The 18,608-nt window shown below is 46.8% G+C and overlaps 1 protein-coding gene and 1 long non-coding RNA gene across 3 annotated transcripts; both read right to left on the bottom strand.

Moving 5' to 3' along the window:
- Window positions 1-2,390: 2,390 nt before the first annotated feature.
- On the bottom strand, window positions 2,391-16,120 carry LOC146424309 (IgGFc-binding protein-like). 2 transcript variants are annotated; one of them, XM_085041846.1, is made up of 14 exons: window positions 15,975-16,120; window positions 14,764-14,830; window positions 12,581-13,834; window positions 11,398-11,714; window positions 10,587-10,917; window positions 9,364-10,019; window positions 7,448-8,009; window positions 6,487-7,079; window positions 5,691-6,264; window positions 4,499-4,698; window positions 3,697-4,077; window positions 3,172-3,458; window positions 3,001-3,033; window positions 2,391-2,708 (listed from the first exon to the last, which is right to left on the bottom strand). In XM_085041846.1, exons 2-13 carry the CDS (start codon window positions 14,822-14,824, stop codon window positions 3,027-3,029), a joined length of 5,223 nt encoding a protein of 1,740 aa, XP_084897972.1. In that variant the 5' UTR covers window positions 14,825-14,830; window positions 15,975-16,120; the 3' UTR covers window positions 2,391-2,708; window positions 3,001-3,026. The 2 variants fall into 2 exon arrangements, with proteins under 2 accessions (XP_084897972.1, XP_084897971.1); XM_085041845.1 differs by lacking the exon at window positions 3,001-3,033.
- A 1,452-nt stretch (window positions 16,121-17,572) lies between these two features.
- LOC146424308 (uncharacterized) lies at window positions 17,573-18,602 on the bottom strand. The gene is made up of 2 exons (XR_014846966.1): window positions 18,155-18,602; window positions 17,573-17,694 (listed from the first exon to the last, which is right to left on the bottom strand). It is a non-coding gene; the product is annotated as an uncharacterized LOC146424308 (long non-coding RNA).
- Between the last annotated feature and the right edge of the window lie 6 nt (window positions 18,603-18,608).

Raw genomic sequence — 18,608 nt, 5'->3', positions numbered from 1 at the left:
ATGGGAATATTTGAGTAACATAACATTTGAAATATGCCAGCTGAGTTTTGTCTCCAGTGCTCCCTGTGCTTCCAGTGCCTGGCAGAATTGCTGCCCCTCACCTCAACCTCCTCCCTCACCTTGGGGGATCCCAAAACCCCTTCCCCACACCTGGAGCACACAAATCCCCCATTCCCAAACCTCTCTCCCAGCCCCTGCCACCCCCAAGGCCTTCTTCCACTCTGGGTCACACCAAAAAACTTCAAACCCCTCCCATCACCTTGGGGCAACTCCCTCCCCCAACCAAGCCCCTGCCCAATCCCATGACCCCCTCCTTGAAAATTACTTGCACATCAACTTTTCCCACTTTTCTCCCCAGAAATACATCCACTACCCAGAAAATGCCAGACTTTGAGAGGAAAAAATGGGAAAAAAATGGTTAAAAACCTTTTTGCTTATTTTTGCAGCTTTTATTTCAGAAGAATTCCAAGGGTTTTTTGCTGGACCCAAGTTGTTGCGAAAATATCTGGGAATTCCTCCAGGTCCTCCCGTATTTCTGGGAATTTTGGATCCCACTGCCAAGGTTTAAGTACTTGTTATTATTTTGGAGGCAAGAACTTGGAGATCTGGGGACTTCCCAAGTCAGGGTGGGAGACTTTGGATATCCTGCTCCCATGGAGGTAAATGAGAAGGAATTGGGAGTCTCCACCTCACGGCCTGGGTGGCCGAGAATCCAGGTGGGAACAGAGCAAGAAGAGGGAAAAAGAGGTGGGGAGGGAATGAGAGATGATTCAGCATGGAGGGGGGAGACGGGAGGGAAGGGCATGTGGGCCACATTGCCCCAAATATTGGGGTCACAATGCCCTGGACTTTGGGGCTACAACACCTCAAAATTGTGGCTCATATTGCCCCACACTTTTGGGTCTCATTACCTTAAAATTTGGGGTCACAATGCCCCACACTTTTGGGTCACAATGCCCCACACTTTTGGGTCACACTGCCCCATAATTTGGGGTCAAAATGTCCCACACTTGGGGGTCACAATGCGCCACACTTGGGGCTGCAGTGCCCAACGTGTGGGGGTCATGATGTCCCACAGTTTGGGGTTAAGGTTCTCCACACTTAGGGGGCACAGTGTACCACACTGTGGGGTATCAGCAGCCCAGACTTGGAGGTCACAGCACCCCACAATTGTGGGTCGCATTTCTCCATGTTTGTAGGGCACAGTGTCCCACACATGGGGGTCAAAAGGACCAAAATTTGGGGGCCACGATGTCCCACACTGCGAGGTCACAGTGCCCGATACTTTGGGGTAAGACTGCTCCACAGTTTAGGGTCACAATGCCCCACACTTTTGCATCACATTGCCCCAGACTTTGGGATCAAAAGGCATCACATCTGGGAGTCATGGTGCCCTAACCTTGAGGGTTACAGTGCCCAAGGGCACTTAGGGGTAAGAGCACACCACTTTTGCTGTCACATTGCCCCACATTTTGGGTTCATGGTGCCCCACACTTTGGGCTCATGGTGCCCCACACTTTGGGGTCAAAATGCCCTACACTTGGGTGTTACATTGCCCCATTTTTTTGGGGTTGCAATATCCCTTACTTGGAAGTCACAATACCACACACTTACGGGCTGCAGTGCCTCACACTTTGGGTGCAAAATGCCACACATTTTGGGATCAGATTTTGCAGCCACAATGCCACACACTGTTGGTTCACATTGTCCCACACTTTGCTGTCAAGACACCCCACACTTGGGGCCCACAGTGTGCTATTTGGGGTCAAATATCCCCCACTTTGGGGTCACAGTGACATATAGGGTTCTCAATATCTCACATCTAGGGGTCACAGTGCCCCACATTTTGGGGTAAAAACACCCCACACCTGGGGATCACATTGCCCCACACTTGGATTTCACAATGTACTACACTTTGGGCTCACAACAATCTACACATCAGCATCACTTTGGCCCAGACTTGGGGGTCATGCTACCCCACATTTTGGAGTCACAAAATCACATGCTTTAGGGACAAAATGCCCCACATTTTGGGGTCACAGTGCCCCATTCTTTGGAATCACATTTCATCACATATGGGGTCAAAATGTACCACACTTAGCGGTCAGAGTGCTGCACACTTTTAGGTCACATGGCCACAGTTTGCTGCCAAAATGCCCCACACTTGTGCCACACTTATGATATGCCACACCTGGGGGTCATGGTGCCACAAATTTGGGGGTCAGAGTGTCCTGGGCTTTGGGGTCAGAATGCCCCATACTTTGGGGCTGCAATGCTCCATATGGGGATCCCAGTGCCCCACACTTGGAGGGGTCACATTGGCCCACATTTAGAATGATGACCCCCCAGTTTTCCAAATTAGCAAAGAAACCTCAAATTCACACCCCAAAAAAGCCTTCAGAAGCATTTATTGACTGTTGTATCAAAACCAGCCTTGGCACTATAATTTTTATACTGGGAAAGAGGACTGGGATTTGGGTATTTTTGACCTGAATTTGATATATTTTTGAGTTCTAGGGGTTGAATGGTATATCAGGCCATCAGGATCCACACAGAGTTAATCCATTTGGGGAAAATCCAGGAAAATTTCATGGATTTGAGGCAAAATCCAGAATTTTCCCAAATTTGGGGGAGTTTGAGGTGGATCCACTTATTGGACGGGATAGACGGGAGCATCAACTTCCTGGCGGCTCTGGTGGAAGATGTGGCTGGAAGAGAGAGAAATGCATCATTTTGGGTGAAAATGGGTCAATTTTGGCAAAAATAGGAAAGTATTATGCAAAATGGATTGTTAATATATAAATAATGGGTCATTTTTATGCAATAGTGGGTCAACATTGTGCGTAATGGCCTGATATTGGGGAAATTGGCGAATTTTGGGGCAAAAATGGTAATTATTATGCAAAATTGCTCATTATTGGGAAAAAATCTCATTGCTGGGGAAAAAAATGCCCCTTATAATGCAAGATGGCTCATTTTTTTGGCAAAGTGGTCGCTTACCTGGCTCGTTCCCACAGGATTCTGCCTCAGTCGCTGCGGATGAAACCAAAGAAACTGGAAAATTCCTTCCAGGATCTGCCCAGCCCCTCCCCCACCAACAAAATCGCCAGATTTCTGGGTGGGAAGACAATTTTCTTGGATTTTGGGGTAAATCAGTCAGGAATCACTCACCACCCAGCAAAATCCCGGGATTTCCACTCGTCCACCACTTCTCCAACACTCCGGGCATCACGTCCATCTGGAAGCTTCAGGTCATCTCTAGGGTTTCCGTTGAAATTCCCACAGGGAGCACAGAGACGGGAGACCAGGCCTGAGGTCACGGTGATGGTTGCCTCCCCTTCCTGGGTGATGGTGACAGACATCCCAGAGCGGTGTGTGATGGTGACATTCCCGGGAGACGATGCCACAGAGACGGAGTCAGAGATGGTGGTGGGGGGCCGGGTGAAGAGGCCATTGACCTGGGAAGATTACAGAAAATTATGAAAAAAAGGATAAAAATCCAGTTTGTTCTTGGGCAAAGGGCTCTAGCTCGGCTAGAGTCAAAATCACTCTTCTGTTTTGGCAAAAATGGCTCATTATGGGGCAAAATCACCTCAAGCAATTTACTCACTACCAGGGAAAATCCAGAGAGATTTTTGCCCAAATCTCTCCAGATTGACACAAACCACCCCAAAACCCCTCACCTGCCCCACTCACCCACACCTCCATGTTGCCGTTGACGCTGACAACGCCCTCGCGCACGAAGACGATGGCGGCTGTGGCCGCAGGGACATTCATGTCACGACAGTCGCTGACCTCCATCACCACCTTGAACCAATCTGGTGACTCCTCATCGCAGAGGGCTGACACCTTGTAGGTGCCACTGGCCAGCAGGGGCCCGGCGATGCCGTCGAAGGTGGTCAAGGTGGCTCCAGGTGTGAGCCGGCAGTGGCCTTCCCTGCTGGCGCACATCTGTGCCCCGTCACGGGTGATGCACACCTGGTCCTGGGGACACTGCGTGTCCCGGCACACCAATCCCCATGATGGGTGACACTGGCATTCCTTGGAGCAGTTGTTGAAGGTGACAGTCTCACCTGCCTGGAATTGGAAATCTCAGAGGTTAAGCCCTATCTCCCAGATTTTGGGGGATTTTCTTGACTTCCAAAGAGGGAAATCCCAGAGAGTGAGAAATTCAGGTGGATTTGGGGGAGTTTGGGCAACTCAACCAGTTAATGGCAATTTCTTCCCTGCTAATCAAAAATTTTCCCTATTATTTGTCCTTTTTTCTCCATTAATTGCTCCTTTTTCCTCATCAATTATTAATTAATTTTTCCTGGCCACTCTCTTGCTACCTGTCCTTTATTTTCCCCACCGATCATCCTCTTTGCTGTTAATTGTCCTTTTTTGACCCAAACCCTCTGGAACTTTCTAGACAGGGCAGCCCAACCCCCAACCTGATTCCAACCAAACCAACCCCACCAGTCCCCAGCCGCAGGTGTCACCTGCCCTGTCACCTGACCTTGAGGTAGCGTCCCCTGTGGAGGCAGCCGCAGCGCTCGGGTGACACACAGGTGTCCCCATCGAAGACAAAGCCCTCGTCACACTGACACCCCTCAAAGCACCCCCAGGTGCAGGGGGCAGGGCCCACCAGGGCAGCACAGGTGAGGTCACAGGTGCGGGTGCAGAGCTCGTAGTGGCTGTTGGGAGGGCAGGACAGGGCTGGGGAAAAAGGAAAAAAACACCACTGCTGAGACAATTCCAAAATGTGCAGGATTTTGGTCAAAATAGGAAGGTTTTCAGGAAAAGAATTAGTTTTGATTTTTTTTTTTTAATTTGAGGGATTATTTTTCAAAATGGGAGGCTTTTTCCTAGGCTGAGTGTGTTTATCAAAACTGGGGTTTTTTTTCCTTATTAAAATTGTATTTCTTTTTTGAAACTGGAGGGCATAATTCCAAAATGGCATTTTTCCTCCATATTGGAGTGTTTTCAGTAAAATTTGATGTCTTTTACCAAAACTGGGATGGGGGGGGGGTGTCTTAAAAACATTTATGTTTTTTTCTTCATGAAATTTGAGCTTTTTTTTCAAAATTTGAGGGGTTTTAGCAAAATTGGAAGGCTTTCTACACAATACATTTTTTCAAAATGTTTTTTTCAAATTGGAGGAAAAAAGTCCAAATCAAAGGGACTCATACAAAATTTGATTGTTTTTCAAAATGCTGAGTAATTTTTTCAGATCTTGAGCCCTTTTTCACAACTGAAAGGTTTTTCATCAAAATTGCAGGAGAACTTTCAAATTTTAAAGGAATTTTTGCATATTGGGAGGATGTTTCTTTCAAAATACAAGCCAATTTTTCTAAAATTTGAGCAAATTGTTTTAAAAATTGAGGCTTTTTTTAAAATTTGAAATCTTTGCACTTTTAAAGGATTTTTTAATATTGGAGAATTTTTTCCAAAATTTGAAAGAATTTTTGCAAAATGTGAAGATGTTTTTAAAACGGAGGGGACATTTTTCAACCTTTTTTTCAACATATGATTTTCAACCTTTTTTCAACATTTTCCAAAATGAGGAAGGTTTTCCCAAACTGGGGGAAATTATTTCCAAAATATTTTTTTTTAAACTGAAAGCCATTTTCCCAAAATTTCAGGGTTTTTTGTTCCAGGAGGAAATGTGGCTTTTGAGGAAAAGAGTGGTGAAATCCCGCCTGACTTACGGCAGAAATCCTTCGTCCTCCATGCTCCGACTGTGGCGCCGGCGGCCTGGCAAGCGGCGGCGTATGCCTGCAGCGCGTGGCACAAGGCGGCGCGGTCCCCGCTGGCGGCACAGACGTCGTGGACGCAGTGGGTGAAATATTCCACGGGGCTGACACGCGGGTGGCACCCCCGGAACGGCCCTTCCGCGTCACGGATGATCCCGCAGGATCCGTTCCTGCCGTACGTTGCCTCGTTGGCGACATCACACCTGCTGCACACACCGTCTTCGCAGCCATCACTGCATGCTCTGTCCTTCTCTGGAACCTTCCAGGAGGTGACAAATTCCTGGGTGGTTTTTGCCAGTGCCCCACTGGGCAGCCGGAAGTCGTCACTGGGGTCCCCGTCATAGTCACCGCCCAAGCCGCACAGCCGGCCGCGGTAGACGTCGGGGACAGTGATGAGGAGGAAGGTGGCTGTGTTGTAGAGGATGCGGATTCCTGCAGCAGTGTGGAGGATGATGTTATTCCCCTCTTGGCCGATGCGGAGGTTCTTGTCCTCTGTCACCAGTGGGAGGGTGTAGTGCTCCGAGTCCACCTGGAATGGGGACAGGATGGCACATGTGATACATTGTATAGGGTCACCAGACCCCACTCCATGGTGACAGGTTAGCTGTGGAGGGAAATACCCACCCTCCTTATAACTATGGCGTCCCCGTGGGAATCACTGCATCCCCTCCACGGTTGACCTTGTACCCGTGGATGGACACTACCACCCTTTTCATCGTCACCACATCATAGTGGGGATCTCCAGACTTACCGTCACCTCCCACCTCCGTCCCCGCTCCATGGTGACGGTGTACCCATGGATGGACACCACCACCCTCTTCATCAGCACTGGGTCACCGTGACTGCCTGCCTCATGCTCCACCAACACCGTGAAGTTGACCAACCGCCGTGCTGGCTCGCACACCCGTGCCAGGACATAGGTGCAGGATCCCGGGATGTTGAAGCTGCGTCCATCAAAGGTGACGTAGTGGGGGTCTCCTGACACGACCAACCGGCCATAACCGGTGGGGTGACATCCCAACACCCCATCTTCCACCCGGCACTCCTCGTGGGCACCGCAGAATGCCTCCTGGCAGGTCACCGTGCCATCAGAGCCGCAGCGGCAGCGTTCCCGGCACGAGGGGTAAAACTCGGTGTCCTTCTGGTAGTAGTGACCAAGGTACTCACAGCCACACTCGGAGTGGAGGACACAGTCAGAGCCGCTGAGGACATAGCCAGGATCGCAGAAACAGCCCTCAGAGCAAAGAGATTCAGAACAGGTGGTGGGGATGGAGGGGTCTTGGCAGGTGGGCTGGCAGGGACTCCCACAGAGCTCGTAGTGGGAGTGAGGGGGGCAAGAAAGAGCTGGGGAAAAAAAGAAGGAAATATGGAGTGAGGGGAATATCTGAAGTGGAGTTCCACCAGGAAAGAAGGAAGGAGGAAATAAAGAAGGGAGGAAGGGAAGGGAAGGGAAGGGAAGGGAAGGGAAGGGAAGGAAGGAAGGGAAGGAAGGGAAGGAGGGAAGGGAAGGGAAGGGAAGGGAAGGGAAGGGAAGGGAAGGGAAGGGAAGGGAAGGGAAGGGAAGGGAAGGGAAGGGAAGGGAAGGGAAGGGAAGGGAAGCTTTGGGAAGGGAAGCTTTGGGAAGGGAAGGGAAGGGAAGGGAAGGGAAGGGAAGGGAAGGGAAGGGAAGGGAAGGGAAGGGTGCCAATTTTCCCCATTCCACCCACACTCACCGCAGAACTCTGCTGTCCTCCACATCTCCACATTGACCCCATGACTCTGGCACTCGGTGACGTAGGCAGCAACACCCTGACACACGGTGTCACGGTGTCCCTTGTAGTGACAGGCATCGAAGGCACAGTCCTGCAGGAATGGCTCTGGGCTGATGACATGGTGACACTCCCGGAAGGGTCCCCCTGCTCGGGCGATCACCCCACAGTACTTGTCCCCGCGGTATGGCTGCACCTTAACTGCATCACACACTGGGCACTCTGCACCACAACTGGCTGAGCACCCAGGGACATCTGCCACCTTCCAGCTGTCACCCAGCTGGGTCTCGCCGGCAGCACGCTGGCCAGTAGGGGTGACAAAGTCATCATCAGGGTCACCATTGGCGTTGCCACAGAGGCCACAGACGGCACCAGAGTAGGTGGTGGGAAGGAGGACACGGGCGTAGCTGTACCAGTCAAAGGTGACGGTGACACCAAAGTCGGTGGTGACAAAGCCGTGGACACCGCGATAGAAGATGGAAAAGTGGGGATGAGTGTAGGGAAGGGACACAAAGGCACCATCCACCTGTGGGAGGGGGAAAAGACAAAGGGTGGAGACAGGAAGGAAGAGGTTTGAAATCATAGTTTTGTAATTTTATTTTATTTTGTTATTGAATTTTTATTTGTATTATCCTTTTATTTTAATTTCTTTGATCTTTCTAATTCTCTTTATTCCTTTTACCTTTATTTCTTCTGATTTACTTTTTATTTGCTTTCATTTTTATGTTTATTCTTTTCTGTTTACCTATCTTTATTTTTATATTTTAATTTGTTTTTAATATATTATATATTTAGTATAACTTGGGGTAAAAATTGGAGTTAGCAGTAAAAATATAATTTGAGGTGAAAAGTGGTGGGTCTGGGGAAAAAAAGGAATCTGGAGTATTGGGGATTTTTGTGGAAAAATGGGGAATTTGGGAGACAAGGGGGAATTTGTGGGAAAACAGTTACATTTGGGGGAAAGGGTTGATTTGGAGAAAAAGGAGATTTTTGAGAAAGAAATGGGAATTGGGGAGAAAGGGGAATTTGAGGACAAAAAGGGAAGTTTGGGGTAAAAAAGGATATTTCAGGGGAAAAATGGAAATCTGTGGGTGAAGAGGGCATTTGGAGGATAAAGGGGGAAGCTGGAAAAAAACATGGGGAATTTGTTGAAAAAATGAGAATTCTGGAGATAATGGTAGCTAGGGTAAAAAGGAGGATTTTTGGAGAAAAGGATGAGTCTGGGGAAAAGTAGAAATTTGGCAGAAAAAGAGGGAATTTGTAAGAAAAAGTTGGATTTAGGGGGGAACAGGGGATTTGTTTGGAAAAAAGGGGGAAAAAGTGGGGGGAGAAATAGAATTTCATGGAAAAGGGGTGATTTGGGAGAACTAGAGGAATTGGGGGAAATGGGATTTTTGGGGGAAAGAGGTGATTTTTGGGAGTGAAAGTAGTATTTGAGAGATTAAAGAGGGATTTTGTTGAAAAGAAGGGTACTTGAGCAGAAAAAGGGGAGAATTTGCAGACAAGCATGTTAGGAGAGAAAAGAAAACATTTTGCTGAAAGGGGGTTTGCACATTGGGGAATTTGGAGGGAAAAGGGAAAATCGGGGGGGCGGAATTAAGAGAAATTTGGGGGAAAAGGGGGGATTCCATGGGTAAACAGGGGAATACTTGGCAAAAAAAGGGTATTGGAGAGAAAAAGGGTATTTGGGGAATACAAAGGGGGATTTATGTAAAAAAAGGGGAGAATGGGAAATGGAGAATTTGGCATAAGAAAGGAGGACTTTGGGGGGAGAAAGGTAATTAGAATGGAAAAAAAGGGGAGTTGGAGGGAATTTGGGGGTGAAAAGGATTTTTTTGGGGTATTTGGGGGTGAAAAGGATGACTTGAGGGGCTTCCCACCTTGACCTTGCGTGGGTCCTCCTGGCTCATGCTGATGACACTCCCGTAGACCTCCAGGTTGACCGTCTTGGTGAAGGACACGGCACGGCTGCCGCGGTGGTTGTTTTCCACGGTGACATTGAAGGGGACCAGCGTGGGCTTGGGGGTGCAGAGGGCAGCAAACTGGTAGATGCAGGAGCCTTGGAAGTCGAACCTCACCCCATCAAAGGTGGTGTAGTGCGGGTCGCCCGTCCCGATGCAGGTGTAGTGCTTGTTGGGTGTGCACCTGGGGATGCTGTTAACCATGACACACTTCTCGTGGGGTCTACAACCTCCTGGCTTACAAGTCACTGTGCCTGAACCCTCACATCGGCACCGCTTCTGGCAGCTCCCATCTTCCCAAAACTCCTCGTTGAGCTTGTAGGAGCGATTGTTGTGGAAACAAGCAGAGCCAGTAGTGCTGGGCTTGTTGGTTGCCTTGATGCCAGGTTTGTTGGTTGCCTTGATGTCGGGGTTGTCAGTTGGCTTGATGCCGGGTTTCTCGGTTGGCTTGATGTTGGGGCTGTCAGTTGGCTTGATGTTGGGGCTGTTGGTTGTCTTGGTGTCAGGGTTGTTGGTTGGCTTGATGCCGGGTTTGTTGGTTGCCTTGATGTCAGGGTTGTTGGTTGCCTTGATGCCTACATGGGATTTAAGAGCCTATGAGACACCCTAACACCATAGAGGGATGGTCCTTGGGAAGGCCCCAGTGTAATTCCCTGTGTTGTGGACACCTGAAGTCAAATCAGGGGGACATGGGGGTGTTTTATGGTGAAAAGACCAATACAAGCCTTTCTTATAATGGCGGTGTTGGTTACATTGTCACCCAAAAGGAACTGGAGTTCATGCGTCACCTCACAGGGACAACCCTCAGTAAAAATCTGGGCTTAACTCCCTGGTTTTTGGGCACCTAGAGTCAGATCAGGTAGGTTTTGGCGTGCTTCCTTCCCCACTGGTTATGTTGTTCCCTACAAGGGAGTCCATGAGACACTGAGCAGGGAGGGCCTTCAGGAAAATGGTGGTGTAATTCCATATGTTATGGACACCTGGAGTCAGATCAGGTGGCTAAGTGGATTTTTGGGGTGAAACACACATTGGTTATGTTGACCCCCACAACCATTTGTCCAGGCAGATTCCCACAGCTGAGTTCTCACACTGATCCTCTTCTCCCTTCCCCAAGATCCTCACAGACTCCCACATGAACTCACCACACCCCTCCGTGCCCTGTGCAGTCTCCTGGTCTCCACAATCTTCCTGGCATGAGGGATCTCTCCAGCTTTCTGCCCAATCATCACCACCTTCACCAGGAACACCATTGGGAACCATGGCTTCATCGTCTGTATCCTCATTGAAGTTGCCACAGAGGCCACAGCTGGCCCCAAAATAGCTGCTAGGCACTGCCACCATGATAACCTGGTCCTCATCATAGGTCACCTGCAGTCCAAAATCCGTCTGAAGGACAGTCCGACCCTCATTTTGGAAAATCTGGATTTTTCCATCTTCTAGGGTGGCTGGAAGGTTGGTGGGTTTGTTGTTAACCTTGTGGGGTGGGAAGATGAGGAGGAGGGTTAAACCTCAGCAGGTGGTTCCCAACCCCACAAAAACCACATAGATACAAACTATGAGTAAGGAGAAATGATTTTATGAATGATCAATTTTCATTACCAATCAGAATTTTTTCCCTAATCCCTGGAGATTCACACCAAGAGGAGCTAATATCCCAAATCTGAACCATTTTCTCTATATTCTGAGCTGATCTTTTTTGTATGGAGGCATGGTTGGGAAGCCACATCCCACGTGGAATATTGATTGGGAATGGAAAAAATTCCCTAAATTTTACAGGTGTGGTGTTTCTACTCACTTTTAAGGTCTGCATTAACACTGCAATGATTTACCCTCTTCCACTTTTTTTGGTGTTTTTTCTCATTTTTCGAAGGTCAAACTCACCTAGAAATGTTAGTCCACTTAGAACAAATGGTTTTCTTGGGAAAGGTGTATCCAACACCTAGGAACACCCACCTGGATGGCACTGTCCCCACCGCCACGGATGGAGATGTTGTAGGCATAGACATAGACATTGGCCAAGGGCTCCACAGAGTGATCCCGGCTGCGCTGCTCCTCCACGGTGAAGGGCTCCAGGGTGGGGTCTGTCCCGCAGTACCTGGCCAAGGTGTACCTGCAGCCGCCGCGGGAGGACACGGAGGCGCCATCAAAGGTGTGGTACTGCAGGGATGGGGAGCCCGTGCAGGTGCCCAGGTAGTCGTGGCGGCAGGTGGGTGTGCCCTTGTCCAGGTGACAGCTCTCCTTGGGGCGGCACTGTGCCTGCCGGCAGGGGTCTGCGGGTTTATTGGTGACAGGGGATTAAATTATATTAGTTTCTTATCTTACTGATACATCTAAGTATAAATCTATTTATATATTTTGCATTTTTTTATATCTGATCTCTAATTACACGTAGGTTTTTCAATATTATTTATGAATATCTGCATATGATTTCTATATTTGTTAGGGTATTTTATTTATCCACATATTGCTAATGTATTTCTATCATACAGAATTGCTAAAACTATATTAAACGTATATGATTCTAAATAATTTACAAATATAAATTTATCAGACATGTTATCTTATATATGATATATTTATCTTTAATGTTTAGATATTTACTATTTTTTATATGTTTACATTTCTAGATAGTGATTTTTATGTATTAGTTTTGTATTTCTCCATTGATTCTTAATTTATTTAATATATTATATTTAGGTTTTTTTATTATTATTCCTATATGTTTGTGTAATAGTATTATTTTTAAATGTTGCTATTATACTATATAATATTATATATTATTATATAATGCTATATATTATTATATTATATATTATTATATTATATATTATATATTATGTATTTTCTATATTACATATACATAATATATATGTAATATATTGTATTAGAAAACAATAATATATATGTTATTATAATACAGTAATATAGAAAAATATTATATAATACTATATAATACCATATAATATTATATATTATTATAATGCAATAATATTATGTACTACTAATATTTCTTATTTAATTGATTTTTGTCATTTGTATGATTACATATAATTAAATATAATTAGTATAATTATCTGTTATTGATAACTATATACTTCTGGATCACTTATTGATATCAAAGTCCACCTCCACTCACCACTGTCACAGGCTCCCTCTGCTCCGTAGCGCTTCCCATCTCCCATCCCAACGCTCCACACCCCAAATGCCGCTGTCTTGTGCTCCACCCGATGGATTCCAAATCCGCTTCCCAAATTTATCCCTGTCCATGAATATTCTGTCCCAGCGATCGGCTCCCACACCACTCTCCCTAACGGCCTCTGGTTCAGCAGTATTCCAGAAGTTTCTGCTGTCTTGGCCACCAGCAGGATGCGGTTGTCGTATCCATCCAGCGCAACGACGCTGTAGGAGTTGCAGTAGCCAGTGATGTCAGGGATGTTGACAAAAAATGGTTCAAAGTTCACTGCACCACTATTCCCGCCGCTCCCCAACAGAAAAACCTGGACACCAGCTTCCGAAGTGAGATACAAGCCCTGTGGGGATTGGGTGCCGTAGAGCAGTGAGTGGCTGGGTTGTATCTCTCTCGTGGTCTGGGTGACCTCACCATGACCCGTGACGCGTGTTGGTTGGGCAGCAGTGATGTAGACGAGGTTGGATTGTCCCCGGAAGGGCACTGGCGGCACAAGGAACGATTTTCCCCACTGGGCAACAGGGTGGAGCTGTTCCACCACGTGATCGCAGCGGCTCAACCTGCCCACACAGGTGTGACCGCTGAAGACAGCCACAGGTCTTTCTGCTACCACCCGTGTTCCAGAAAGATCAGCTGCACTCTGGATCTGAATTGCTTGGAATGGCTCCAGCGGGATGGTGAGGGTGGAGCCGCGTCGGTGCAGCCGCCCGCGGAAGGTGACGTCGGCGTTGAGGTGAACGTTGACTGTAGTGGGTTGATCCCAAGCGGCCACCACAAACTGGGCGTAGCGCGTGGGGCCAGGGTTGGGGGTGACCACGTGGTATTCCGTCCCCCACCTGTGCACCGGGATAATGACGGCAGAATCAGCTGCCATGGGTTTGTCGTTGACCATCACTGCGGTGACGGCGGCAGTGGTCTTCACCACCACAGCGTTTTCAAACATTTGGCTTCCCACCATCTCAGCTTGGGGTGGGATCTTCACCAGGACTGGTTGGTTGGCAGATGCCTGCACCGTCATCCGTAATCCAGGTCTTTTCATGGAGATGGTGGCAGTGGTGGATGGGGAAGGGCCAGTGAGGAGGAGGAGGCGGAAGTCGCTGCGAAGGGTGCGCTGGTCACCATTCTGCAGGAAGGCCACCAGGAACTCGTCACCCAGGTGAGATTTTGACATCTGAGAGGTGACGCTGTGGGCATGGAGGAGAGCTGGGGGGAGGAAGAAGAGGGATGGGTAATTTGATAGACTGCTGATTTGATAGTTTATTAATTTGGTGGATTATTAATTTGATGAATTATTGATTTGATGGACCTTTCATTTTATGGAGTTTTTATTGGTTTGATAGACAATTGATTTTATGGATCACTGGTTGGTGGATTATTAATTTGGTGGACCACTGATTTGGTAAATTGATCAATTTGGTGGATTACTTATTCAACGGATTATAGGTTAATGATTAGATAAATTATTGGCTTGATGGACTTCCAGTCTGATAGACCTTTGATTTGCTAGACCATTGATTTGATGGACCATTGATTTCATGTATTATTGATTCAATGGATGATTGGATTTTTGAGTCAACAGATTAATAAATTGGTGGACTTTTTGCTGGGCAGACTATTGATTTGATGGAGTATAAATTTCATCAGTCATTGATTTTGATTTGACAATTTTTTCATTTTATGGACTATGCATCTGATTGGATGGGATAATATTTTGGAGAAAAAAAATTGAATTAACATTGATCTGATGGATTATTGATTTATTGGATTATGGATTTGATGTACTTGATTGAGTTTAGGTACTCTTAGTTTTTTAGATCACTGATTTGATGGGTGTTAATTTGATCAGTGATATGATGAATTTTTCTTATTCTCCAGCTGGGCTAATAAACTCCATTGATCTGACCAAATATTGAATGAATTAGATTAATCTCTTGGATCACCATTCACAGGAACAAACCATTTAAACAATAGTGAAATTTGAATAAATCCTTTTTAATTCCCTGGGCAGAAGATGAAGCTTTTGGGCTGGGAAATCCTTCTTTTGTGCTGGAAAACCCTTATTTTAAGGAAATTAATTATTTCAGGGGAATTTTACAGCTTTTGGGGCATTTCCCCACCCTGTTTCAACTTACCCCAGAACACAACAAGCCAGAACCATCTTAGAGCATCTGCTTTTCCCATGCTGCTGTCCATGATGCTCTGGGTGCAAAAGGTAAGAAAACAGTAAAATTCTCAGATGTTTTGAAATCTCACTAGAATTTTCCCAAAATTCAGATTTCTTGAACTAGAACTCACACAAACCCCATCTGTGGGTTTCAGCATTGCACTCATCCCAAAAATGAGTGGTTTATTTAATTTGTCCCCAAAATCTGTTCTCACTCATGCTAATCTCAAAATTTACTGTATTTATTACACTTACTCAAAAATCTGAATTTAGGTCCCCTTATCTCAAAATTGGCTTTGAGGGGGCATTTGCATATGCCTTCCCCCCCATCCAAAGTACCTTTGCATCTCCTTTCCCTTTTCCTCTTTTTTCTTTCCCCCTTTCCTCCCCTTTTCTTTTTCCTTCCTTTTTTTGGTAATTTCCTCTTTTTCCCTCATTTTCCCAATTCTTTTCTTTCTTTTTCTTAATTTTTGCCTTTTCTCCTGTTTTCTCTAAATCCCACTTTTCCATCCAAATCCCCTTTTGGCTTTTCCATTCCTTCATCTTTTTCCCCTTTCCTATCCCTTTTTCCCCTCTCTGCTCCTTTCTTCCACTTTTTCCTTTTCTTCCACTTTTTTCATTCCTCACCCTTTTTTCCTTTCCTCCCCCTTTTCCTTTTTATTTCTTCACTTTTTACTTTTTTTTTTCCTATCTCCCTGGTTTCCTTTTCCTCCCCCTTTTTCCCTCATTTCACTCTTTTCCCTTTTTCTCTCCTTATTTTCCTTTTACCCCTTTTTTCCCTACTTTCCTCCCTTCTTTCCCTAGTTTTTCATTCCTCCCCCTTTTTCTATATTCTCCTTTTCCCTTTTTCCCCTTCCCCCCTTCCCCCTTTTTTCCTTTTCCTCTCTTCTTTCCACAATTTTCCTTTCTTTCCCCCTTTATTCCTTTTCTTCTCTTTCCTCCTTTTATTCTCTCTTCTTCCTTTCCTTCCTTTTTCCCCCCTCTTGTTCCCTTCCATACCCCCATCTTGCTCTTTTCTCCCCCACATCTTTTCACAAACCTTCCAATCCCACTGCTCCCAACATCAGACACAGGGTGGGGGAAAGAGGGGAGCTTGAGGAGTTTTCAGGTGGATTTTCCCACTTTGGGGTCTTTCCTGCCAAAAAATTTATCAGTTATTAGATCTACTTTTGCCCTTACCTGCCTCCGGCCCCGTTTGATCCCCAGCTTAGCTCCGTATCCCCAAAGAGCTCCGTTTTATCCCCAAATCTGTGAAGAAAACACAATCCCAGGACAGCAGATCTGACTCCTCCCTCGATTATTTTTTAATTTTGGCAGACAAGGGGGAAAGAAAATGACTAATCCAGGCAGCCTCAGGGGACCACCCCACCCAATGATGTGAGATAATTTTTGGCCAGAAAAGGTGAAAACACAGAGAAAAACAGGGGTTTTTTGTTAAAACTGATGTCAAAAATTGGCATTACCAGATATGGAGTTGGGGTTTTTTGCCCAATGAGGTTTAAATTATCCCACAACGACAAGAAGGTGAGAGAGCAAAAATAGGGTATTTTTTTGAGAAATAGAGAGTGTGTTTGGTGTAAAAACAGAGGGGAAAAGGAAAAAAGGAAGGGGAGGGAGGGATTTTTTCCAAAAATACATTTTGTGGGTTGAGGAATCAATGGGATCAATGGGCCCAGGCCAATGGCATGAGATGCAGCAAGGGGAAGTACCAGACCCCTGCCCTTAGGTCACAACTACCCCTGCAGCTCCAGGCTGGGGGAAAAGTGGCTGAAAGCTGGAAAAGGCCCTGGGGGTGCTGGTGACAGCAGCAAAATGTGAGCCAGCTGTGCCCAGGTGGCCAAGCAGGCCAATGGCCCCTGGGCTGTGCCAGCCATGGTGTGGCAGCAGGAGCAGGGCAGTGACCATCCCTGTGCTGGGCACTGCTGAGGCCACACCTCAAGTGCTGTGTCCAGTTCTGGGCCTCTCCCAACAAGAGATTGAGGGGCTGGAGAGTGTCCAGGGAAGGGAACGGAGCTGGGAAGGGTCTGGAGCACCAGGAGCAGCTGAGGGAGCTGGAGGGGCTCGGCCTGGGGAAAAGGATGATCAGGGTTAACTTTATCATTCTCTACAACTATCTGGAAAGGAGGTTGTATCCAGGTGGGAGTGAGTTTCTTCTCCCATGCAACCAGCAGCAGGACAAAATGAAATGGTCTCAAGCTGTGCCAGGGGAGGTTCAGGCTGGATATCAGGAGGAATTTCTTCACAGAAGGGGTGACTGGGCATTGGAATGGTCTGCTCAGGGAGGTGGTGGAGTCACCATCCCCAAAGTATTCAAGAAACAACTGAATGTGGGACTCAGTGCTGTGGTCTGTGGGATGTTCAGACAAAGGTTGGACTCTATGATCTTGGGGCTCTATTTCAACCTCATGATCCTGTGATTCTGTGAGCAAGGGTCAATGGTGGGGAGGGGTAAAGTTGTGTTTTGTGTGTTTTGTTTGTCTTGTGATGTCCAAGTGTGTTGCAGAGGTAATATTTTAGGGTTGGTGGGTCTGTGCCAAAGTGTGCATTGTGGGTTGTGTCTGTCATGCTCATGGGTGCCACATGCATGTGACTTCATATTGTACAAGACCTCAGAAATTAACACCCAAAAAGGCAATATTTGATTAATTCTGTCACATTTCACCCCAAACCCCATCAGATCCCTGGAAACTGTGGGAACAATGAGCGTGATGGTGACATGAGTGTGATGGCACCACTAGAGGTGGCAGGACAATGACAAGGACATGGGCACTGCAATGTCTTGGCTGCAATTTTATTGCTGTGGTAGAGGTTGACATGACCTTGACCTTCACAGCAGTGTCCTCCTCAGTGACAACAGGGGCAGTGGTGATGTCCCTCTGCCCCATTCCCCTTGATTCACCTAGAGGAGATATCGACAGCCCAAGAGGTAGAGCCACTTTCTGCCCAAATCCCCAATATCCCCAAAAAATCCCAATATTCCCCCCAAAATTCCAAATTTTCCTCCCAAATGATCCAATAAAATCTCTGCCTTTCCCCAACAAACTCCCAATTGTTCCCAAAATGCTCAATTTCCTCAAATTCCTAACTTTCCCCAAAATTCTCAATATTCCAACCAAGATTCCCACTGTTCTCCCCAAATTCCCAGTCTTCCCCAACAAATCCACAGTCTTCCCCTAAATTCACAATGGTCCTCCCACAGTCACAAATTATCCCCCAAATCCCCACTTTTCCCTGCCTCATCCCTGAATTTACCCCCCAGATTCCCACTCTTCCTCAACCTTCCCAAATTCCCACCCCCTCCCCCAAATTCCCACTTATCCTGAATATTCCCAATTTTCTCCTCTAAAAACCCAACTTACAACCAGCAGTCATTGCCCTTGTTCAGCTGCGGAGGGTCCACATCTGCCTCCTGGAAGTCATCCACACGAAAGACCCAACGTCCCGGGACCTTGACGTTGGAGGTGGTGGTGATGTTGATGATGGCATCAGTTTGGGATCCAGGAATGTTGTAGAAGTTGGTCTCATCACCACTATTGAATCCACCCTGGAAAATAAGGGGGCAATCTAGGAGGGCTGACCCCACTCAAAGGGGTGGTGGGCCCCCAAAATGATGTCAGGATGTGACCATGTTTGGTGTCCCCCAGACATGGTATGGACGAATCCATGACCTTCACTATCATGATCATCATCTCCAGAAGAAGGGTGGGCAACCTCCTGTCTTCTTCTTCTTCTTCTTCATCATCATCATCATCATCATCATCATCATCACCATCATCACCATCATCACTATCATCATTACCATCTTCAATAGCT

The sequence above is a fragment of the Lichenostomus cassidix genome, chromosome Z (genome assembly GCF_008360975.1).
Source record: "Lichenostomus cassidix isolate B80296 chromosome Z, HeHo_3.0, whole genome shotgun sequence".
Classification (NCBI taxonomy): domain Eukaryota; kingdom Metazoa; phylum Chordata; class Aves; order Passeriformes; family Meliphagidae; genus Lichenostomus; species Lichenostomus cassidix.
This window is presented reverse-complemented; position numbering and strand designations above follow the sequence as displayed.

Bases quoted from the DNA above. Each gene is read 5' to 3' on its own strand.
- LOC146424309 (XM_085041845.1), bottom strand. From the start codon at position 14,824: ATGGACAGCAGCATGGGAAAAGCAGATGCTCTAAGATGGTTCTGGCTT. The intron at 11,715-12,580 runs GTGAGTGGAGGT...ATAAACCCGCAG, and splicing joins AGAGGGAGCCTGTGACAGTG to ACCCCTGCCGGCAGGCACAG. The intron at 7,080-7,447 runs GTGAGTGTGGGT...TTTTTTCCCCAG, and splicing joins GAGGACAGCAGAGTTCTGCG to CTCTTTCTTGCCCCCCTCAC.